Genomic DNA, 26,373 nt, shown 5'->3' on the forward strand with positions numbered 1-26,373 from the left:
ACTTTCTCAGTCATGCTAAAAATATTCCGTATTTCGGAATATTCCGTATTTTGGAATATTTGGATATGGGAGACTCAACCTGTATTTACATAGTGGTCCACCAATCAACAGGTGTGAGAGGTGGGTTTAACAATATAAACAATAGCCACTATTGGATACCATGACCATGAATAACAAGTATATATTCATAATTACCAATTACAACACATATGCAAGGTAAGCACAAATCAGCGTGCACAGAAACATACATATTTAAATTTAGAACACACGCAGATCAATGGTCTGCTGGTCAATCAATCTATGTTTGGCAATCATATATTACAAAATCACTTGCATCAGCAAATCAATAACTAAATAAAATGCATAGTATTACCTCAATATATGATTCCTACATGGACACTTCACATCATGAAAATATACATAACATTGAGAACAACTTGACATATAAAATTTGTAGATAACAATATATATAATTAAATATAAGCGGAAGTGCATCTATACATGCAATGTCAAATATTAAAATATTATAATAATTATTCTGGGAACGTTCACTATCCGTGTATTAATATATAACTGTATCGTCCACATATGACATAAAAATGTCAGTGCATATATTACAATACATATTAAAAATACATATTAAAATTCTTGTCCTTTAAAACTCAAGACTATACATATTTGTACATATCAAAAACATTATATAACTAATACATCAAGACACTGAATTGTCTCGGACTAATAAAAATGGGATGATGTTAGAATACAACTATTCAATAAAAGGCATAATTTCATACCCTTCATTCATTCCAGCTTGAACTAAGGTAAATGATTATCCAGAATGTTTCTCTCTTTAAAAGGCACTTCTCTCTGTTACCACCTCCCTTATTAGATAAAACTATTTCAATCCCTTTACATCTCAAACCTCTAGGGTCACTATTTTGACAAGTCTTAAAGTGTTTGGGGACACTATGATTGGTCACACCATTTCTGATATTTCAAAGGTGCTCAAGCACACACATTTTTAAGCACATTTTGGTCTTACCAATATATTTTAGCCCGCAAGGGTACATCAACATGTATACCACATACTTGCCTGGTTGTTTTTTTCTATGTCCATGCCAGTCCACTCAGGTTTAGAGATCGGTACGAGAACAATTTATATGAAGCGCGATTTGACTGCTCTCATATTCAATTAAATCAACTTTTATGCACTATGGAGCGCCCCACTATGTTCTATTGTTACAGATATATATATATATATATATATATATATACATACAGTGGGGGTATGTAATATTTAAGGTCGTAGATGTGCAGGAAAAGGAGGCGTGCTCACTCAAAAGGAGTGTGTCCTTAAGACGTGCCCCCTTTCATCAGTGTAGTGTACCACACCGTAGCATCCCTTATGCACATTATGTCATGCAATAGTAATTCCCCTTACACATTATGCCACACACAGTAATGCCCGTTAAACAAATTATGCCAATAAGTAATGCCCTTTACAAGTGATGCCACACAGTAATGCCCGCTTCAAATTATGCCATGCAGAATTAGTGTCCTTTACACATTATGCCTCATAGTAATGCCCCTTAAACCATTATGCCCCACAGTAAAGGTCCCCCTACCATGCAGCCTCTTACCTCCCCGTGTCCATCCAGCATCCTCTCACCTCCGCATCATGGGGCTACCGGCAGCAGCCGCAGACCACCACCTCATGTGCCAGGTGTGGATTTGGTGCTGTTCCCGGCAGGCATCCATGGAGAGAAGTCATTTTGAATCTGACAGTGTCAGCTAATCAATTGGAGCTGATGGATCGCTACATGCACAGCAATCCCATCTCTCCTGCATTGTTGATAGTAGGTAAGTAGATCAGTATGTAGTAAGGTAGGTAGTCGGAAGGTGGGTAAGTAGACAATTGGTGATTAGGTTAATAGTAGGTTGGTAGTGTATAGGCAGGTTGTAGGTAAGTAGAGAGCAGACAGGTAAGTAATAAGTTAGGCAGTAGGTAAGAAGACAATAGGCAGTTAGGTTTATAGCAGGTAGGGAGTATATAGGCAAGTGGTAGGTAAGTGTAGAGAGTAGTAGACTGTAAGTAAGTAGTAAGGTAGGTAGTAGGAAGGTGGGCAGTTGGTAAATACACAATAGGAGGTTAGGTAAATAGCAGGTAGGTAGTATGTAGGTAAGTAGAGAGCAGGCAGGTAGATAGGTATATAGGTAGTAGGCAGGCAAGCAGAGAGTAGGGCTGGAGACAGTATATCGATAGTAGGGCACTGGCTCCTCTGCACTCAGCAAACAGCAGGATCCCCGAGGGACTGGAGGGCGGGAGGCAGCAGTGGGGAAAGAGACCCTAGTCCCGATCCGGGTGGCAGCAGCTGAGGGTGGAGGAGCCAATGGGCCTGGGGGAACTTGTGGGGAGAGTAACTTTTGGCACAATTAATCCCTACAACTGGAAATCCGGGGGACCGTCACCAAGCCCCTCCGAGGTAAGCTGCTCCGAGGTAAGCTGCTGCTCTGCACTTCTCCTCCTGCGCTCTGCCAGGGCTCCCAGGCTGATAGGTCCGCGAGCTCCAATTGGCTTGCGGACCTGTCAGTCTGGAAGCCCTGGCAGAACACAGGAGGAGAAGTGCAGAGCAGTGTCCATATCCCGCAGTAGGGACTCATTCCCCCGGATTACCTGTGGTAGGGACTCTCTGCACCAAAAGTTAGCCTCCCCCACTGGCTCTTCCTCCCCCGCTGCTGCCACCCAGATCGGGACCAGTGTCTCCCTGATTGTCCCACGTGTGTGTCATAAAAGGGCCAGGGAAGGTTGTAGTTTCCTCCTGTTAAGGCAGCGGGTGGCACAGCAGGGCTCAGTGCTTGAAGTGCCGGTATACCATTCCGTTGTATACCGGCTCACTTCGAGCACTTCGTTGTATACCGGCTCACATATATATATATATATATATATATATATATATAAAACAAAGAATCTTGGTTTAGAGTTCTGCACAGAGTGTTATGAATGCTATTGGTCAGTGGATTCCATCCAGTGTTACATGACCTACTGGGGCTAATGCAAGGTTGCTAATGCGTATCGTATCTTGAATAAATTCACACTGTGTGCAAATGCAGCTATGCGGCTTCATAAGCAATTTGGACGCAACGATATTTAGGACTAAAGAGGTGGAAATGGGGTGGCGAGAGCCATCTCATGTAGGCAAAATTCAGTGTTCAGGCAAATACAGCCCATGCAGACATGCGGATATTCGTAAATACACCTGTTAGGAGAAATGGGGCAAGTGCGCACTGATGGCGATGACTTATCAGAGAATAGCCACAGATTCTGGCTAAGCAGAGGCGTACTCTTGTCGGGTGTACGTATCTCATGTGGCTGTCGGGTGTTCGTATCTCATGCGGCTGTCGGGTGTACGTATCTCATGTGGCTGTCGGGTGTACGTATCTCATGTGGCTGTCCGGTGTACGTATCTCATGTGGCTGTCGGGTGTACGTATCTCATGTGGCTGTCAGGTGTACGTATCTCATGTGGCTGTCGGGTGTACGTATCTCATGCGGCTGTCCGGTGTACGTATCTCATGCAGCTGTCGGGTGTACGTATCTCATGTGGCTGTCGGGTGTTCGTATCTCATGCGGCTGTCGGGTGTACGTATCTCATGTGGCTGTCGGGTGTACGTATCTCATGTGGCTGTCAGGTGTACGTATCTCATGTGGCTGTCGGGTGTACGTATCTCATGCGGCTGTCCGGTGTACGTATCTCATGCAGCTGTCGGGTGTACGTATTTCATGTGGCTGTCGGGTGTACGTATTTCATGTGGCTGTCGGGTGTATGTATTTCATGTGGCTGTCGGGTGTATGTATCTCATGCAGCTGTCGGGTGTACGTATCTCATGCAGCTGTTAGGTGTACGTATCTCATGTGGCTGTCGGGTGTATGTATCTCATGCGGCTGTCGGGTGTACGTATATCATGCGGCTTTCGGGTGTACGTATCTCATGCGGCTTACTTCCAACCCTGCATGCATAGGTCCCAACGTGTATTGTGGATATGTCACAAGAGCTTATGGAAATAAGAAACCTTTAAATAAATATGAAGATAAGCAATGATGGTTAAATTAGGAAATATATTTTTAATGCTATAGGAAGCAAATCACCTGTCATTTTATTAGGTTTTCGAACATGTTTTTATACATGAATCAATTCTTGTGTATTTTTCTGAAGCACTTTAATACCGGCATGTTTTCTGAGTTGGCTGGTGTATAACATCCCTAAGGGAGGGGGGGGGGCATGGGGGGGGGGGGGGGGGCGGGGGGAGTATATCAAGTCTTGGAGAGTGATAAAGTAGAGCAATTTCCAAAAGCAACCAATCAGCTCCTAACTGTCACTTCAGACTGTGCTTAGATAAGTGACAGAAGCTAATTGGTTGCTTATGGCAGCTTCTTCACTTTATCACTCTCCCAGTCTTGATGCATGTAAATAGGTTAGTAAGTATGTTAGGAAACATTACCATACAAACGGTGAATTGTATTTGGGTTAAGCAGTTGTTAATACACATTTGTTGACATTGGTATGATAGAAGTTTAAGAAAATGATGTAAAGTATTTGCTTGTCTTCTGTATTTTATACTCAATTTGCATAATAAACCACATTGTAACCACATTTGAACCACATCCCTGCATTCCCTAGTCCAAACTAAGGAACTATGCTTGTGAGTAGTTGTAAATGTTTAATTTTCCATAAAATTCAGCTACTCTATAGTCTACCAGTCTGCTAATCCTCTCTTGTGCTGGACACATTGTCCATGTAATAATTCTGAGATCACAACATAAATATTTATAATCACATTGTAAAAACTGTGAATTGTGCAGGACTTATGTAGCCGACTGACATTAACATCTTATATTATTTACTGAGATTTACAATCTATTTCAATGTAAGAGATAACTTGTAAAATATTCTGTTATTCCCTTTCACCACTCGTTTCATTAATATGGATGAATATTTGTTTTTATATTCTAAACATATTTTCATAGCTATGAACTTTCTGCGCAAAGCCATCCCTGAGATACTTTATGATATGAACCTTCATCAGCAATATTGTATTCATTTTGAGAAATAGCAATATATTTTTGTAATTGTGGGCCTAAAATCAAATATTACAGTGTTTAAAGATTTAGAAGTATGAAAACCACCACATCTGTGTCCTAACAGCTGCCAGTAATTGTAAAACACAGATTTGTAAGTGTTAACCAAAATAAAACATGGAAAACAGACGTGTGTGCAGCGCATTTCTTAAGCCGCAATTATGCCTATTTCACCGCACTGCGAATAAATTTGAACACCCCACCTTCACCACATTTTCATGAGCATACACAGTAATATATATTGAAACTTTTTGTTCTGTACCTGAAAGAAGCGTGTTAACAAAAGTAACAAACTTAACTCAAACTACTGCCTAATATCGCATTTGGATAGCCTTATTAATCAGTAGGATATTTTCTCCAGAAATTCTGCCTTTTTATTATGACAGGACATTAGAGCTACCTTTGTTTTAAGTGTCACAATTCTTTTTTATATTTTTAATCAGCTTGATTTATATGCACTGCCTGTATAAATTGCAGCAAGACCGTATAAAAGGCGCCATTGGAAGCTGTTGCCAAGTAAAGAGGATCTACACTCTGCTGAAACTGTTGAAATCTGTGCATGCTTTTCCAAATCCTCTGAAACCCCCCTAAAACACCTCTTCACACAGTTTTGTAATGTGTTTATTCACGTTTTTTCTACAGATCCAGCTGTAATAACCCCACAAGACCCAACCCTAATGATAGGATCATCACTAACAGCAGCTTGCTTAGTGGACTCTGACTTAAACCTGAAAGCAGAGGACCTGTTCTGGACCCTTAATGGGAGAAGGCTCCCAGCAGAGCTGTATAAGATACTGAACGGTACAGCCTTGAGTGTGGTCTTGAATAACCTGAATGGATCCAAGCAGCAGTCAGGAGATAACCTGGTGTGTCACAGCAAAGACGGGAGAATCCTGGCGGGCTCATGTCTATATGTTGGATGTATGTCTTTGATTCTCAGGCTTAGAATACACAGGCATGGTAAACTAGATGGATGTCCCATGATAAATCTCCTGGGCTTCTCTGCCTCTTGGGACACAGCTTTTAAAGCAAAGTCTCCTTAAAATTGATTGTGCTTTGATAACCATATATGTTTCTGAGCATAAGCATTGTGGGGGCACTATGGATGTGTTACAATCTGCTGCCATGTGGCTGTCACTCAAACCTATATATAAGCAGTGATTTTTTCCTATGAGAAAAAGTGCCGGTATTCAGAAGAAAAAAAAGTGTTAGTACTCACCTAAAGTTACAAGTTGATTTAAGATTTATAGTAGCTTCCATACTCCGGATAAGTGTGCAAATACTTATTTTATTCAACTCTAACATAAAATAGCTATAAGATTTAAAAAATAAACCAAAAAAGGTGCTTACACTGAGTACTTCTCAATACCACAACTACAATAAAAAAAATAAAAATAAAAAACACTGTAATGTATGCAAGTTATATATATTGAAATAATTGAAGGTTTGATGATGGTACAGTCATATGTATGAAAAAAACAGATATTCTGTCTTATTGAAAAAATATATATTTGCTTTATTGACAACAAAAGTAATGGTCTGGTGTAATAAAGAGCTGTTAAAGTGACAGTAAGATACAAAACTAACAGGAAAGACCTGCAGTTTGTCTAGTAATGCCAAGTCACCCATCATTCTGTTCTCATAAGACCTAGACATTGATCCTAATATTGTTAATTTTATATCATAAGATATGATTATCCTCACAGTTATGCAATGACAGGAGACATTTTAACAGGTTTCTTTGCTTTGTTTAACTAATTTCAAAGGGGTGATCCATTACAGCCAATTACTTCAGTAAGTAGAGATGGCAGGGTTATTGCTTTCAATTATTTATTGTAGTAGAAAGTTATTTCCATTACCAACCACTTGTCAAATAAACAAAAATGTTACAGAAAGGGGAATATTTATTTTAGAAAACAAATATAAGAGAAAGTGTTACAGCCGCTCTGAAGCAGGGCTCGGGTTGACCAAAAACAACCAGCCAGGCTTACCATGTAGCCCTTGTCATGACAATTGCATGGGTGTTAGACCCCCACAATTCTATTATTATTATTATTATTATTACAATCATTATTATTGTTTTATGTATATAATAGCAGAATATATTGTAGTGTTCCCCAAAGAGAACGACAAAAAACATTGCATACATAGCAGTCTAACAATATATTACAGGTTGAGTCTCCCATATCCAAATATTCCGAAATATGAATTTTTTTTTGGCATGATAATGAAACCTTTGATTTTGGATGGTTCAATGTACACAAGCTTTGTCTAAGGCACAAATTATTAAGATTATTGTATAAAATTACCTTCAGGCTGTGTGTATATGGTGTATATGAAACATAAATGAATTTCATTTCTGTACACAAACTTTGTTTGAGCTACAATATTATTGAAAATATTGTATAAAATGACCTGCAGGCTGTGTGTATAAGGTGTATATAACACACAAATGCATTCTGTATGTATATTTGGGTCCCATTCCCAAGATATTTCATTATGGTATGCAATTATTCCAAAATACGAAATATTAAGGTTATCCAAAATACCCCTGGTCCCAAGCATTTTGGATATGGGAGACTCAACCTGTAATATGAAGTTTTTGAGGACTAAAGGAAAAGGAGAGACAGTGGCTGCGATCATTTGGTGAGTCAGTAATGGATCAGGACAGACAGAGATTGGATGCCGAATGTAGTATTGTGCATTTTAGATTTTAAAAACGCTTTAGTTGATCACAGGGTCAAACAATAGTGATGTGATTTAGAGAATGAGGGACAGGACACGGGGAGAAGTTGTCCTAGCAACCAATCAGCTTCTAGCTAGCATTTATCTAGTAAATTCTATGAAATGATAGCTAGAAGCTGATTGGTTGCTATGGGCAACACCTGTGTTTTTTTTTTTTTTAAAAGCCTCCTCCTAAGAGTTCAGAGTTAAACACATTTGTGCACTGAAAGGCTACTGAAAAATGCATACAGTAGAACACTTACACTAACTAATGAAGATGTGGGTAGCCCAGATCATCTGTTTGGTTGGATATTTGGACATGTAATAAACTATGTATAAAGTGAGCACCAGTAAAATACCTGAGTGCTGACTGAAGACTGAGGAAAGCTGTTGTTTCATCGCATAACTCGCCACTGGATTTAGCCGCCGTCCAGTCTGAGCATTCAAATATCGCACGGCTAAGATATTTGTATTTGTTCCTGTAGACTGTGTTTGAATTATTGTCTTTTCAAATAATTACTACACCTATATGTATATTGAATCAGCATAAGCGTAGCCATAATAGGTGAAGAGTGTGCAGTGCACATGGGCCCACACCACACACCCTGCACATATTCACATTACTTACCGCTCTGTCTGCGCCGCAGATGTCATCAGAACCATGGTGCAAACACAGGTGCCATGTTTCCGGAGATCTGCGAAGTAGATACTGGCACTCTGCCAGAGTCTACTGAGGAATCCGCCGGCCAGAGAGCGCATATGGAGGCTGCGCACGGGCCCTCCCCTCTCTTGATCCGCACCTGTGAATCAGATATACTGTATCTTGAAATACATGCAACTAAAAAGCAGTATCATTTGCCCAGGCATACATGTGTGTATAGTTATAGATTATGATACCTGCGCTCTGAGTTGCTTTTGTTTTGTTTAGGAGAGCAGCTGCACGTGTAGGTGACCAACCTATTACATATAACAAACAATAGTGTAGATTTCGGGCTGCGCTCTTCCTTTTGGTGATGTTTTTATACTTAAAGTGAGGTGAGTATTGATTTAGTGAGAATTCAATCTACTATATTCAACCAACAATAAGTTATGACAACCAATAAAAGAGATATGACTTTTACTAATCTTATAAAGGTAAAATGCAGATTCCAAAATCATTCATAGAACATGCATAATACCTACATATACAGCATATTAAAAGAATATAAACGTGGTGTCTATATGCACAAAAAGTTCAATGGGTTTAAAGGTACATGTCAACCTCCAAGTCCTTATAGTGATATACCAAAAGTAAGAGCGCAGCATGATATCTACACTACTGTTATACATATACACGTGTATATTTATACCTAATGCTAGCACTGAGAGGCATCTTCACAGTGTTAGCAGCATCTATTTGCCGCTCATCTGCTAAGAAGAGCAGTGGTGCGAGAGTCTGCCAGGTACTGCGGCCTGCAGATGGAACGGCGGAACGGTGCCCTAATATCAGGGCTGTTTTGCCAAAAATGGGATGGTTGGAAGGTATTGTATAGCATCAATTGCATTATGCAGTACTGTACAGAGGTTATGTCATTCACATCATCACTTATTGCCCTGTTGTAGCTCATACTCTAAATTCCCTTCCAAACATGGCCCCATTTGCATTTGAAAGCAATTAACCTACTTGTATTTAGGATAGCTACTTGGAGGAAGCAATTGCAAACACATGGAGGATGTACAACACTACACATGTAGCACACTTTTTAGAGTCAAACCCATGACCAAGCATTTTCAGGCAGCAATTCTAACCACTGTGCCACCATGCTTTTAATGTAATGTAATGAAGTAATGAACTGTCAAATACATTAAAGAGAATAACGCTTTGACTATTATTAATAAATATAAAATTGATTTAAATTCAACCTCTCTCTGTTGTGTACCCCTTTAAAATTCCAGCGCAATCTACTTTCCTGCAATAATCCAAATGGAAATGACAAATAGACATAGGCGTGCACACCTGGTGGCACCCATTAGACGGCACCGACCCTGCACTGATTGTTACTAAGCCATGGGATCCGGCTCCCCCATAAACTGATATACTATAAACAGGGATGGTTTTCTTTCACTGCTTCTTGTAATGGCAGAAAATCACATATCGCCATGATTTATCCATAAAATCTTGCTGAAAAGCTAAATGATACTCAGCTGCCCCTGTGATACATCTGGTTTCTGCTTTTAGTTCTACTAAGTGAGAAAAAAACAAACAAACAATAGATATAAAATAAAATAAAAACATCTAAAAAAATTCAGAATTAAAAAAATGCTTTATTTAAATAACAAAGAATTTTTCATTGATTTTTCTCCTGACATGGCAATAACAGAAGGATGATTTAGGCCGTGCATGATGATGTACTGATGCAATATATGGTAAATAGGCAATCTAATTGATGGCCAGGGTTTTAGTGCTATTGCTTATTCCATTCCCAGTTCTATAGCCGGTGTTAACTTTATAACAGCTTGTGAGAAGTTAAAGAAGTCCTATTTTATATCTTGCAGAAACAACTGTTTTTGCTGGTTATAGGGATTCTAACTCATAAATATACCTAACAGTGTATTACAGCTGTTTTTGTCAGGTAGCTACAATTATTTAATCAGTGTATGATGTGTGCAAGGTGTGTGTGAGCCAAGAGGGGCTAGCACTGCACACCCTGATTTCATTCCATCTACTTACCTGGCCACTGCCCATGCAATTCATCCGGTGATCTCCATATTTCCAACAATATTGACAGAAATTCGGCACGTGCTTTGAAGATTATCAAGTGCCAGAATCTTTGTTTTCTCTTGCGCATGCGCTAATGCCATCTTTTCAGGGTGGAGGGTTCTCATGTAATTTGCCCATGCCCCCTCTTGTCTTAAAACACCCCTGTATTTAATGTATGCATAACATTGCTTAAACTATATACTATACAGTATACTGATAAAACATATGTTGGCATTAAAAATTATACATGGCTTATTTGATAACATAAAGTACCAGCTTCATTTACTCAACACTTTCCTGCAGGGTGAGATATTGTAAACTATTACAAACTAACATACTGTAATTACATTACGGTACATATGAATGTACCACTGGGCATATAATCGCCAGTATCAATAAACCCCAAGGCTGGGTAGCTTTTATAACATATTTATTGCAAGAGTATATATTTAATCATGTTAACGGAACCACCCCACTCTATAATAAAATAGAGTAATCTACTAGCAGACCCTATGCCACATATATATTACTTATTACAATATAAATAGATGCTATAGTAATAAAATTATGAATAATAATTGTACACAGGCCACATACCAGATGTATATTCCAGAAATCTGACATAATACCTATTTGTGCCAAGTTAGAGTTAATCTAGCCCTGGGGGAGTAAAAGTACACAATGTGAGAGCACACAAAACACTCACGCACATACCCTGCTTATTGAGTACATGATGTAAAACATCAGTAAACATAGAGCCCCTTCACATGTGCATCAAGATTACATATTTAGGCAAAATTCTTGAAGTTTGTGTAAATGACCTAATGAACATACAGTATTTAAACTATGAAACCATTTGTTTTTCAATTGAAGCGTCCAAACCCTACTTTTACAATTGCACATGCTTAAAAACCACAAATCAAATTGCATTGTCAGATGCTCATTGACCATAACTTGGATATGTTTACCCATAATAATAATACATGCTTTACAGTGCACAAAATGTAGAAATACACTTATGCTGGGTACACACTTAAATGACGGATTGGTTCGCATTGTAATTAACCGTCCAAGCAACCGATATGTAAGCTATACATACTTACCAATCGGCCGCTCTATATGTCTGGCCTGACATCACTACTGCATGGGGTACTTGTGTATTTTACAGACTCATTGCAGAGAGAACCCAATGAATTTTCTAAATGGTACTTGAGTACTTTACGTACACAAGTACCGAAAGTTGTCCCAACCTAAATAGGAAAGTTGTCCCCTCGCGGGCTCGGTGGCTCGCTACGCTCACCACAAGGTTATTTACCCCCCTATGTGCACCTAGAATAAATGGGAATGATGCTGGACACTGGAAACGACGCTGGACACTTGTTGATAACGCCACACTGTCTGATGACGTCAGGGTCCTCTCCGTTAAGGGGACTAGACATTACCATGATTGATAATAATAATGAGTGTATGACACTTGTGTACTTTACGGACTCAGGCCCTGATTCAGAGCCGGACGCACTGACAGAGCGCTCGCTCTGAATCAGGGCCGTCCCTGCTCCTTTTTGGAGCGGCCTCCTGGCCGCTCGCATAGCTGTGGGTGACCACTCACAGCTATAGCGAGCGGCCAAAATGATGGTCGCGATGGTCAAGACCATCGCGACCATCGGACTTGTGACGAGACCCTGCGGTAGGGTCTCGCTGCCGCAAGCCCAGGAGTGCTTTAGGCTCTATCAGAGCCAAAAGCACTCCCACTGACATCACTAGTGATGTCAGTGGGGCCGGACCCAGACGGTAGGCGATCCCATGGGAACGCCTCCGTCTGGGCAGCCACGCACCCGGCACACCTACCAAAGTGGGCGTGCTGTCAATCACAATCGACAGCACGCCCCCTTTGGTGCGAGACCCTTAACGACGGCTTGGCCGTCCTTATTCGGGTCTCACGCATGCGCACGACGGAGCCGCCTCCGTCGTGCGCATGCGCACTTGGGCACCATCGACCCGCTTGCGAGCGCTCAGTGCTCGCGAGCGGGTCTGAATCAGGCCCTCATTGCAGAGAGAACCCAAGTACACTGCATGGGTATTTAAATTTGCCCACGCAGTGGTGATGTCAATGCCGGCGGTTTCTGCAGCCGGTGTACGGGTGGTCGACGGGTCGCGTTTACACAAAGCCAGATGCACCGATATATCTTTCACATATATTGGCATTTGCTGTGCTGCACGGCCGACTTGATATGTCTGTGAACATATCTGGTGTACACAACCGCCGATGCACTCGCAAAATATGTACATTGAACGAACGATATATTGACAAGTGTGTAACCAGCTTAACTACTGGTCTGTCTGTTTGTCTACAGTATCTCTCTGCCAATCTTTCTATCTATTTGTTTATAGAAAGCAGTAAAAAAAAAGTAGTTAACCTCTGAAAACATATTAGAAGAAATAAAAAACAGATTACAGATCTCACTCTCTGCTGCACTTACGATCTGGGGAATATTCCAATCGTGTTTAAGATATCTTTATTGATATGTTGCAATGCTGAACAAGTAATGAACCCTTGTATGAGGACAAGCGGTAGTGTGAAATCACCTCTTGCTGTGTACAACTTTCTTTATCCACATGGATCAAACTATATACCGTGCAAAAATACCATTTTGTCAGAATGCTATGACAGGAGATTAGAACTCATTCTACAACCATTAGAAAAACCACAGGACACAAGAAAACCTTTCATCACACATCCATACGTAATATGTTAGATTATTTCATTCTGAGGAATGTGTCTGTATGTCAGATGTGTTTTATTTTATTTTAGCAAAATAAACTTTCTTATTTCCTAGGTTGATGGGCTCAGATTTTCCAACAAGTCATGGCTTTTTCAGTGCTTGTCATTACATTTATTTTTATTTTTACCTGGGGCTACCTTGGTGGAGACTATAGAAAAGATAGCTTCCATTGTTTAATACATTTCTGTCCAAAACTACCCCTGGTGCTTGGCAGATTGTTGACATGCAGCTTATAGCATATGTATTCCTCTGTCCTCACTGTTCAAGTTCCCATGGCTATATTTCAGTCTATTGGGAACTTGCCCTACCTGGTAGGTGCCATGAGCCACTAGATCTGGTGTTCCTCCCTTAAATTGTTAGGGGTTTTAGAGGATTCACAATGGCTAGCAGAGTTCTGATATTATTGATTGAACCAAGTGTTCCAATACATATTTAATATCTATTAAACAAACTAAACTAGTTTTAATGTTTTACAAAATACATACTACATGATCTGAATGGACAGTATTATAAGATGTTTTACTTTTTGTTTATTATACTATATTATTATTATTATTATTATTATTATTGAGGTATAAATCTGTTGATATCACCATTGGTCAGCTATCCATTGATTATTAGCTGAGGGTGGACAGGACAATTCAGTTTAGCAGAGTTCACTTTAATCCTTCTTAATGTTATGTAATAATAATTAAATAGTTATGCAAATTGTGGGCAACAGAATGGCTTAATTTGTTCATAGGAAATAATATAATAATAATAATATAATTGAAAAGTAATCTATTATTTCCCACCTCATGCTGAAAAATGTTAGTAGCAATTCATGACTGAGTTTGGTTAATTGAATAAACATTGACCATTAGAAGTATTTTCCATTAAATTGTTTTTTTTGCAACTTAAGCTGGCCACACATCTAAAGATTATCTGTCCAACCAGCCAACTAGTTGATTGGTTGGAATGAAAATCTGGATGACGTATGGGAGTAAATGATGATCAGCAATTTGCTCCTAAATGCCAGAAAACAGATGAAAATGGTCGTCAGACAAGTTTGTTAAATGTTTGATCTAAACAATTTGTTCAAACAACAGTTTTTGTCCATTTTCCGGCGTTTGGGAGCAAATTGACGATTGTCATTTGCTGACATACCTTACCAGATTTTCATTCCAACCAATCAAATAGTTGGCTGGTTGGACAGAAAATCTTTAGATGTGTGGCCAGGTTTACTTATGGAAAGTTTAACTAACTAGAAATATTTTAAATGAGCAGGGAATGGAAGAAGTAATTTCACCATTGAGTTTAGTATAAGTTAAAACAAGTCTCAAGTTGGCTGTGTCTAGATATACTGACAATATAGACATTGCAAATCCATTAAAAGCAGATTTTGTTCCACAGAATGAAACACTAAGAAACCATTCAATTGCCTTAAGCAATCATTAGGCAGACTAGGATCCCAGAAAGACAGGCAGAATTCTGTGCAATTATAAAAACTGTAATATACATATTCCACTAATATTTCTCAGTGGCAGATGATGTGTGCATGTATAACGTTTATAAAATTATTGTTGAGTTCCCGTAAGTTTCAGCCACCCTTTTCTTAAACTTTTCTTATGTAATAATATTCAATATACTATATTTATGAAGATGTTGCATTTGTGTTACAGCTCCAGTGTATTCTTTAACATAAAGCAGAATCAGATACTGTACAACAACACTTTAACATAGCAACATAGCCATTAGTATTAGTGTAGTGTTTATAATAAGGCACAAATATTGCCACTTCGACCAATATAAGAGAATACAACAATTCAAAAGTTATTAAAGACCATAAAAGTAACATTCACATAGTCTGCTTCAGAGACAGCTGCATTTGTCTGCCTCAGACAAAGCTTGCCTACCCTAGTTAAAATAAGAAAACAAGTCATATGAGAATACTATGCTTTGAAATCAAAATAATACAGTTTTTCTGAAAAAAAAAAAGTTTTGCTTTCTAACATGTAGCACTTTTTATTACTTTGGTTTAGTGCCACCGGAAAAACCAACCAATATTACATGCTGGTCAAAGAACATGAAAGATTTAACCTGCAAATGGGTTCCTGGGAGTGAAGGAGAGACCTACCTACACACTAACTACACTTTGAAATACAAACTCAGGTATCACTGTGTACAAAATGGTCATTTTTTTATATTAAAAAACTTTTAAACAGTGTATTGATGACCAGGTGGAAAATGTATCCTGTTTATGTAACTCTCTGAATTAGATCTCAGACCTACTGCTTTGTAGTTTATTAAGTAGCGGTAAGATTTATTAAGTTGAAATTGAGCACAAATCAGCTTTTGCAGCTGAACAGACCATTTTTCTGAGAAAAGTTCTAGTTTCACCACTTTCGTTTATGTTTGTGTTCCCCTTTTCCGAGGAAAACCGTTCATGCTCTGAATATGTTGGTTGATAGCCACAGTTTACCTTCAAGACTCTTAGGTGTATTTACTAAGCAGTGTTAGGAGGCAGAGTGAAAACTGATAAGAAAGTGATAAGGTGCCAGTCAATCGGCTCCCAACTGTCATTTTTCAAACACAGCCTGTGAGATAACAGTTGGGAGCTGATTGGCTAGCACCTTATCACTTTCATATCACTTTTCACTCTGTCTCCTAACACTGCTTAGTAAATAGACCCCCTTAGGGCCCCATTGAATAATGAGTGACAAGCTTGTTATTACTCGTTATTAATCTTAAATAGTGCTCCAACCAATCAGCTCCTGTCACTTTACAGGCTGTGGGGTCTATTTAGTAAGCAGTGTTAGGAGACAGAGTAGAAAGTGATAAGGTGCCAGTCAATCAGCTCCCAACTGTCATTTTTCAAACACAGCCTGTGAGATAACAGTTGGGAGCTGATTGGCTGGCACCTTATCACTTTCATATCACTTTTCACTCTGTCTCCTAACACTGCTTAGTAAATAGACCCCCTTAGGGCCCCATTGAATAATGAGTGACAAGCTTGTTATTACTCGTTATTAATCTTAAATAGTGCTCCAACCAATCAGCTCCTGTCACTTTACAGGCTGTGGGGTCTATTTAGTAAGCAGTGTTAGGAGACAGAGTAGAAAGTGATAAGAAAGTGATAAGGTGCCAGTCAATCAGCTCCCAACTGTCATTTTTCAAACACAGCCTGTGAGATAACAGTTGGGAGCTGATTGGCTGGCACCTTATCACTTTCATATCACTTTTCACTCTGTCTCCTAACACTGCTTAGTAAATAGACCCCCTTAGGGCCCCATTGAATAATGAGTGACAAGCTTGTTATTACTCGTTATTAATCTTAAATAGTGCTCCAACCAATCAGCTCCTGTCACTTTACAGGCTGTGGGGTCTATTTAGTAAGCAGTGTTAGGAGACAGAGTAGAAAGTGATAAGAAAGTGATAAGGTGCCAGCCAATCAGCTCCCAACTGTCATTTTTCGAACACAGCCTGTGAGATAACAGTTGGGAGCTGATTGGCTGGCACCTTATCACTTTCTTATCACTTTTCACTCTGCCTCCTAACACTGCTTAGTAAATAGACCCCTTAAGTGACTGTTAGGAGTTGATTGGTTGGATCACCATTTAAGATTAGTAATGAGTGATAACAAGCATATGACTGTGAAAAGCAACACTTTGGGACTCATTTATGAACGATGCATAATCCCTTTAGCACTCGCTAAAAGGGTTATATCCTCCTTTCAATATTTAACAAACAGCGCTGGTAATCCAAGATTAACGCTGTTTGCCACTGTATCGCTTACACCATCTTTAGTTGGACCTGGCAGCAGCGTATCCAGTTTCAGCTAAGCCATCCAGGTATTGTCTGGTCCCCATTGGGTGAAAGTGTCTGGTTCCCATTGGGTGAAAGTGTCATGCACATGACACAGAAACCTAGGCTGCCAGCAACAGAGCTGAAGATGCCGCTGAGTAGGCGGATAGTCGCTGGACCTCGCCAGACCTCACTGGAGGTAATGCTGATAGGCATATTCGTTAGTATCACTGCGATACTAAATGAAATATGCTGCTGTTAATAATGTACATTGTTAAATGGGGCCCTTAGTGTTCCAGTAATCAAGTTTTAGGTGCAAAGATCCAAGTCTCACAATAAATAGCACTCCCTACTTTAAATTATCATTAAGGTCGGTTCAATCAAGTATAAATAGAGGTTTCTAAAAGGTGCATTCAAGTGCAGTGTTCAAATACAGGCTGGATAATATGTTCTCCACATGACAGCTATACAATATTATGCGTACCAGAATATAAAGTTTAATTAATCTTAGCTCTAGTATGTTCCATGATGCCGTAGTTCGCTCCTTATATGCCAATGCAAAGATATCCAGCATTGTATAAGAAAAAACAATAATATAGTATGCTTAGAACTGTAATGAGGAGTGATGTGGGCTATAAAGCTTTAAATACATGCATTTGTGTAAAAAAATATTTGATTAGGAGTGGTGCAGCAGGAAGTCCTAAAGGATGAAACGCGTTGGGCCAGCCTGCTGCACCAATCAAATCTCTGTGTATGCAGTATCGTGCATGATTTGCATTGAAATTACAGATAAGCCTTTATTGTTGTTTTTACTGTACATTTTTAGGGGTCAACCCAATTAGGTGTGAATTGCGAGTAGCATGTATGTTCATGAATCTCGCAGACTTTACACGAATGCGTGCACCTGAGAATTCTCCGATCCAATTAAAAATGCCTATTCGCGGTACTCGCAGCAAGGGTTTGCAAATTGACTGCCAAATATGATGTGAGAGAAGTGCATGAAAAAGTGGGGAGATAATTTCGTCAGCAGGACCATATAGAAGGCTGTTTGTGGGCTTCAGGAAAGTACTGTAGGTTTTTAAATGGTGTCATATGGCTAATTTGTGCTTTTTTTTAAAAAAATGCAATAAAGTAGGAAAAAAGATGATTTTGGGGTACTTAAAAAGGGAACTTTGCAAAATGTAAAAAAAATATAAAAAACATTTATCAATTAAAAAAATATTGCACTTAAATTTGAGGTGCCTAAACTAATGAAAAAGTTGATTTTGGGGAAATTAGAAGACAATTTCATTTACCTCCAACATGTAATTATTGTACTAATTAAGCTATTTAGAAACTTCCAATTGCCTAATTAGTCATTAGGTAGGGGGGGGGGGGTATGCAATGGCTTCAGTACAAAGTGCCGACATTTTAACCATAAAATAAAAATCTCTCACACTCGGAGGTGCGATTGGACGATATGGATTCATTTTGACTGGTTCAGTGCGAGTTGCTAATTGGATTGCAAAATGAATTCGCTATGCGAATTCGAATAGGAAACAGCAACTCGTACCTCACAATTCACACCTAATAGGATTGACCACTTAGTGTATGAGATTAATTTAATCAAATACTTTTCTGTTTTTTTTTAAAATAAAAAATACTGAATTATGTGGCTAATTATCTTTCCACATGAAACTACTTAAACAAACTAATAGTGGACCATCCAATGGAGTTACATGATCTTAAGTAACTGGATCTCTTGCGCTCATATGTATCTTTTGCACAACTGCACGAATTTAAAAGTTCTATACCCCACGTCCCTCACTGTCCTCACTACAGATTTAAGCATACTATACTATTGTATCGTTTTTTTTTCTTATACATTGCTGGATATCAGTGCTTAGGAGTATAAGGAGAGAACTACGGCATCATGGAAGATACCAGAGCCAAGATGAATTCGATGACATCTTTTAAATCTTTTTATGACGGTACGCATAATATGGTATAATTGTCATTCGGAGAACATTTTATCCAGCCTGTATTTGAACACTGCATTTGATGGTGCATTTCATAAACTCTTTTTATAACTCTAAATACTTATCTACAAATAAAGACACCAAAGAACAGGAGTTGGGATTGAATTATGGTAAAATTTTATTTGACATTATCTAATTAAATTTTCTTGAATGGATTAATAAATAAAGTTTGTATGGTGATGGACAAAAAGAACGGATAACATAACAAAACAAAAACATGCCTGCATACAGTATCAATCATTGGAGTTTAACTCTCCTGAAAAGCATGGCCTATAATCAACTAAAGGACAGCGCACCCATCCTTCTTTCCTTCACAACAAGAAACATCAAGACCATCAAAAAGGGATAATAGGTAGGGATTTCCAGAAGTAAAAGAGACTGTTAACCAGGAACAGGCACTAATGTAAGACATAAAAACACGCCCCTAGAAACCTTATAGGCTGTATTCAATTAAAAATTAAAGTCACCGCGAAGAAAGGGAGTTCATTATAAATCATAAAGACACACTGCTCCTCCAACCTTGGGCTTTAACCTGTCTTAGGCACAATATTATTCCTCACGTTTACCCTTGTGCCGTATGGCATAAAGATGCTAGGTATATTGGGACACATTTGTTTAATAAAAATGATGTATGTTTTTAGAATTAATTAAATAAAAGTTCTCAATTATACTCAGTTATTCAGCAGTGCATTAAATATAGATTTGAAAATTGTACAAAATGAGAAGTAATAGATGACTTGTATATTTTCCAGGTGGTATGGCAGAGATAATACTTGTGTAGAATATCATACCGTGGGACAGTATTCCTGCCACATCCCTAAGGACCTTGCCCTTTTTACACCCTATGAAATTTGGGTGGAAGCTTCAAACAGACTGGGATCCACAACATCTGACATAATAACCCTGGACATTCTTGATGTGGGTAAGATACATTAAAGCACATGACTATGGTCTGAAAAAATAATTAGTATGCAAATACTATTGATGCACACCCTTTTTTTAATGATTTAAATCAATAGTCATTGACTTTCACATTTGAGAGGTTGAAGGAATGTTTGCTATGTTCCTAATGGCTTCTGTATATCATTTACCTGTTATGGTTTGTGATCTTGCTATCATTAACCAAAGCAAATGTTACATGTCGATGGCAAAATCATACCATTGGGAGTAATATCTGTTTCTCCTGTTCTCTATTAAAATCATTACTACTTTATATTAGGGATGTGCAGGCTCGGATAGGTTCGAGTTTGCACGTGGAGTTCGGATTTTTCCCTCCAAAAAAACGGAACTCAGAACGAGGCAAAACGTCATCTTACATGGACGAACATCATCATTCAAAGACCAGGAATGATGATGTTCGTCCATGTAAGATGACGTTTTGCCTCGTTCTGAGTTCCGTTTTTTTGGAGGGAAAAATCCGAACTCCACGTGCAAACTCGAACCTATCCGAGCCTGCACATCCCTACTTTATATAAATAGTTAATTTTTTTTATCGATAAACAAATTACATTTACAAATTTATCAAAAAGTAATTTATTATTTTAACCGTGTATTGCAAGACATGTATTTACAGTATAAGTGTCTTTACCACTACTAAAATCTGTTAATTTATTTGTAATGTCCCTAAAGTTTCTGGCCTAAGGTGGAGAGAAAATCTGTTAACAACTGAAAAAGTGAAGTGTAATATACTAAGTTAATTTGTTATTAAGGGTAAAGATGTAAATTAAAGCGTAATAATCATTTACTGTGTAAAACAAGTTCACCAATAAGATTCTGACTCAAAGGAGAATAGGGCCGCTGATGCAGAGAGATTATGGAGCTCCATGATAGATGAATGGTGGAGACTTAAATATTTGAAAAATAGCTGGTTAAGAAGAGCAAAAATTTTCTTGTACATCATTAGAAGCCTTAAGGAAAGCTGTGGTGACAGGGGTTCACTCCAGGATCTCCAAGCAAGTAGATATTATTAACAATTTATCTTTAGACCTGAAAAAGAGCCAAATAGATTGATAATCTCAAGGGTAGCCCTAGGGTTGGGTTCTTGCTTGGCTAAATAAATCAATGTATCATTCCTAAATACTGTACCATAAAACCAGACAAGAGGAGAATTTGTATGATATTGGCCATCAACTCCATTTTTTGTTAAATTAAAAAGGGATGGTGGACAATCCTAACAAGGCTCATGAGTTGTGTATACTGAGAGTCATAGGCCCTCATTCAGAGCCGGACGCTCTGAGTAGAGCGCTCGCTCTGAATGAGGGCCGTCCTCCATAACAATGGAGTGTCCTCCTGGACGCTCGTATAGCTGTGGGTCACCACCCACAGCACATACGAGCGTGCAGGATGATGGTCGCGATGGTCTTGGCCATCGCGACCATCGCCAGTGCGACCAGAAGCCTGTGGTCGGGTTTTTCGACCACAAGCCCTGTAGTGATTTTGGCTCTATCAGAGCCAAAATCACTCCCACTGACATCACTAGTGATGTCAGTGGGGCCGGCTTCTGACGGTAGGCGTTCCCTTGGGAACGCCTCCGTCTGGCAGGCACGCTCCCGGCACGCCCACCAAAGGGGGCGTGCTGTCAATCAACATCGACAGCACGCCCCCTTTGATCAGACACAACGAGTGAAGGAAAGTCCTTCGCTCGTCGCGTCTGGTGCATGTGCACGACGGAGCTCCCTCCGTTGTGCGCATGCGCAGTGCACACCATCGACCCACTTGCGAGCGGACAGCCGCTTGCGAGTGGGTCTGAATGAGGCCCATAGATTGAAATGCTTGATTAAGATGCTGCCACCAAAATTTCCTGTCAACCTGAGCCACTGAGTCAAATGCCGTAGCAACTATTATTACATTATTGTGATTGGTCATAAGTTTATATAGAGAAATCTAACAATAATACTAGTTGAGCATGAATACAATGTGGTTTTGCTCCACCAGTGATTACAGTACATGATTTACTATCAATGATAAAAAGGGGATCACTAAATGAGGGGTTGAAGGGCCCATGTCCAAGTAGTATTTGTTAGTACGTCAAGGACATGGGAACTAAACTTAGAAAAGTGAATATATCAGGCAACATGCAAGCCATCTTGCACAGGTATCTTGTCTGGCAGAATATTTACACTAGGTGACATGAGAGGTAAGAGGACTGTGCATAAAAGCTTGCCGCTCAGAGCCTTAACTGTCATACTCCTGAGATTTAAAATAAAAATGATTAGAATAATACAAAGGAGATATTTATAACTTATAAACATCTTTTTATTTAATAATTTTTATAGTAAACATTCACAGGCTTTGTGGCGTTCCCTGGCACTGCAGAGATATGAGAGATGAGGTAGCAACAGCTCCGCGTCGCTTCTGTGTAGTCAGACACTGCTTGCAGAGTTGGGGGCAGGGCCACACCATGGGCAGTTTACTGCACAGAGAGAGAGCTAATAGAGGCATGCCTCTGAGTATGGGAGACGTGCCTTGAGCACTGATGAACTCCTTGGATGCGTCATATGACCAGGAAGTGCACTGCAGTGTTTCGAAGCTCAGTCAGCAGAAGCAAGAGAAGACACAGTGATCCAGGTAGGAGAATCAATGGACACTGAAGCTTAGTGTAGTGAGGGGAGAGTTACAGTGAGTAGGGGGTGAGAAAGGCTCCCAGCACTCTGACCCATCTCCATGTATGCCTCCCCAGCCATGGACCTCACCACACATCACTGTTGAAAGAAACAGAGGTATCAACCACCACACCTGGAAGGCTGGTTCTCTGTAGGAAGACCATTAAGGGAGAAGAGGTCTTATATACACTAGGGAACTTAAACTACATCCTGTACATAGGAGAGTAAGTCACAGAAAGATGCCAAATGTATTTGAGAAAGTGAATCTGTGTGTTTCTTTGCTTACATTATTCTTCACCAACTGAAGGAATGTAAGGGAAGTAAGATGATGAGATGTGCTGTCCAGACTTCGGGAAGTGTTAATACAGGTGGGGTACTGTAGGTTTAAATGTTCACTATGCTTAATGTAGTACTATAATATTACAGTGCAATATCAGGTAATCAATTACATCATGCTGTTGCACTGACAGACCTTCAATAGAAACATATCTATGTACTAGCAGCAACCTCTCATTAGACCCAGGGGAATAAGTAGAGTGGAAAGACTGTTGCATCAGTCTATTCTTTACAGTTTTTGACCTTTCGAGTGTGTAAAAGAATTAAGTATGCCATATATTGCTTTAATTCAGTTTTTGTAAAGAAAGAATATGAGTAGGGTAAAATTAGTAAATGAAAAATCTCAAAAAAGGAATATTAGACACTCATTTTCTTTGTTATCCTAATAGTTTAGGAGGCTGCAGCTGTCCATGATACTGAACCCAGAATGATGCCCCAGCTGGTAATGAAAAGCAAAGGCTCTTTGGGGATCTATGTACTAAGGGCCTGATTCAGCAAGGCCAATTGTAGCGTACTGCGCATGTGTATGCATCACATTGCATGTGCGCGAACTGGCCATTGCGATCTGGACTACGCAGACCCACCGCAGAGTGAATTACAGGAAGTTCAGTTTGTGGGTGTAACGGGAAGGGGGGGTTCAGCCGAACGCAGGTGTGCCAGTGAGTTTCAACGCCATTGCAGGGCGTGCATAAATCATCCACTGCGATGGCCTACGCAGCCTGAGGCTTCATAGCGTGCGCTGAAGGTAGCAATCTCTGAGTAAGGTCAGGGCTTGTGCAAATGTGCATGAGGCTGCGATGGTACTCTATTATACCGATGGTTTTGCAGTCTTGCTAAACACGGATGTGTGTAAGGTAAAGTGGGCGTGCTTATGTAGTGCTGCGATGGCATAGCGTTCGCAATGTATTAGCGTACTATAGCAGTTGAACAGCGTGCGTAATCACTATTGCATTCACAGTTGCGTTCTTTGCTGAATCAGTCCTATGCCTTGGAGAGAGATAAAGTGGACAGAAAATAAAGTACCAACCAGTCAGCTCCTATCACTTTACAGGCTGTGTGCTTTATCTCTTTCCAAAGCTTAGTACATAGACCCTTAGGGCCCCATTTATAAATTAACATAAATACCAGCTGCACTTTTCCTTTAGTATCACTGTGATACAAACGAAAATGCCACTAGTATTTATCAATACTTACCCTTTCGGCAAGGTCCAGTGAAGTCCTCCTCGTAAGCGAGGTCCTCCACTCGGCTGCTGGCAGCCTAAAGCTGCCAGCGACGGGGTCCTGTGTAATGCTCATGTGCGACGGTCTGTGAAGGCTTTGCTGGAGCCGGAAGGGCAGCGCCGGGTCCCCGTTCATTCTCGCCATCTAAAGATGGCAAGAACAAAGCTGTGACAAGCAGCGGTAATCTTAGATTAGGTTGTTTGTTAAATACAGAAAGGATGTCATAACCCCTTTAGTGAGTGCCAAAGGGGTTATGCTTTATTAATAAATGAGGCCCTTAGTTTGGTAGTGCTTAGGATGGCAAATGGTACAGATATTATCTTAGCCACTTCTTACTGATGAGGTTGTGGCTCTTTGATTTTGCAATTATTTGTGTAAACCTGGAAAATTGAAATAGAGGTATTGTATACCTTTTTAATATTAATCATTTATATAATTAGCTCTATCTATCCCTTGTGGCTCCAGTGTGGAAATAGGGGAGGAAATAACAATCTGTAGACAGTCAGATCAGTGTAATGGTTTTACCTTTGCTTATAGAAGCACTTTTGGTACAAAATAAAAATGTGATTGCTGTGAGAGTTTTGTTGGTTGTACAGAATGCTATTTAAGTAAAAGTCTAATAATGCCTGTCACATTTTTGCAGTCACCACAGACCCACCATCAGATGTCCACGTGAGTCGAGTTGGGGACTTGGAGGATCAACTGAGTGTCCGCTGGAGCTCCCCTCCTGCTTTGAAAGACTTTCTGTTTCAAGCCAAATACCAGATACGATACAGAGTAGAAGACAGTACAGAATGGAAGGTACATATGTCACATATACAATAGTATATATACAGTACTTTGATTAGTTAGGAATATATTATTCCATAAACACATGTTTTTGCTACATAACAAATGTAACTAAATTATGAAGCTTCTATATCAGTATATTAAAGCTATAAATGCTGTTTTTTTTAGTTGTTATAAACATAAAAATGAAAATGAACAAATGAAAGTTAATGTATACTATATACCTAAGTCTGTTACAAACTACCTAGTACATTGAATTTATACTTCACAGGTAGTTGATGATGTGGGTAACCAGACTTCCTGCCGACTTGCTGGATTGAAACCGGGAACTGTCTACTTTGTTCAGGTTCGGTGTAACCCGTTTGGAATCTATGGATCTAAAAAAGCAGGCATCTGGAGTGACTGGAGCAACCCAACTGCCGCATCTACTCCAAGGAGCGGTTAGTCTTATTCTCTAAAGTATTAAGTGTTGTAGTAAGTGGCAACCACTTACCTTAGGCTAATAAATAGGAACATAATTATAGAATGTGACTGTTCAATAGAAAATAGAATCTACAGGTCCAGCTAGTCTGCGGTATTGCAAGTCTATGTTGTATGTGAATATGGTACTACAAGACTAGTACTAATCTCTGATAGCTCTAGTTACCCTTTCTAAAAAATATTACATTCCTTGAACTGAATCATTTTAGATATGATAACATGTTCATGGGTCTTGCTGTTTGCTGTTTAATCAATAGCACATTTATAACAATAAGGTTTAGCTTATAGTTACACAAATCAATCAGCTGAACAAAGATTCTGAATAGAATAATTTGAGTAAACAAATCACAGGAGCATTTCTGAAAATGCTTCTCAAACCCAGAACATTGCACTTAATAATTTGCATACATGGTATGGTCTGTCATTTACAGTATACCCTCCAATAGAGATTAACAATTATTCTTTCCTGTTTTATATCACCTTGGTAACCACACTCAGCATGTCGCAATGCCTGTGTAAATGAGCCCGACATACTGTAGGCTCTTAACAACCATCATGTGTCAACTTTACAGTGTGATGCTGAACCATGTATTGCTGAATGTGTATGTGTGTATTGCTTCATGACACACAAATAGGGAGTTATTCTATAAAAGTCTAGAACCTGAAAATGTTGTTAACATTGTATTTTATGGATCAACTATGCATTTCTACACATTTTGTTTTAAATGTTTGCTCTTTTTTAGTAGTCCATTTTTCCATCC

The 26,373-nt window shown here is 39.4% G+C and overlaps 1 protein-coding gene across 8 annotated transcripts in view; it reads left to right on the forward strand.

Annotated features, from left to right (window-relative positions):
• The window catches only part of CRLF1 (cytokine receptor like factor 1), a 217,563-nt gene that overhangs the window by 162,123 nt on the left and 29,067 nt on the right, over positions 1-26,373 (forward strand). For 7 of the 8 annotated variants that reach the window (XM_088468997.1, XM_088468999.1, XM_088468998.1 and 4 more), the window contains 5 exons: positions 5,779-6,057; positions 15,405-15,534; positions 19,937-20,106; positions 24,987-25,144; positions 25,404-25,572. In XM_088468997.1, coding sequence (XP_088325123.1) covers positions 5,814-6,057; positions 15,405-15,534; positions 19,937-20,106; positions 24,987-25,144; positions 25,404-25,572 — 871 coding nt within the window. In that variant the 5' untranslated portion in view covers positions 5,779-5,813. The remainder of the gene's footprint in view (positions 1-5,778; positions 6,058-15,404; positions 15,535-19,936; positions 20,107-24,986; positions 25,145-25,403; positions 25,573-26,373) is intronic. The other variant, XM_088469000.1, reaches the window with a different exon arrangement.

The sequence above is a fragment of the Taudactylus pleione genome, unplaced genomic scaffold (genome assembly GCF_031769625.1).
Source record: "Taudactylus pleione unplaced genomic scaffold, aTauple2 ptg000087l, whole genome shotgun sequence".
Lineage (NCBI taxonomy): Eukaryota > Metazoa > Chordata > Amphibia > Anura > Myobatrachidae > Taudactylus > Taudactylus pleione.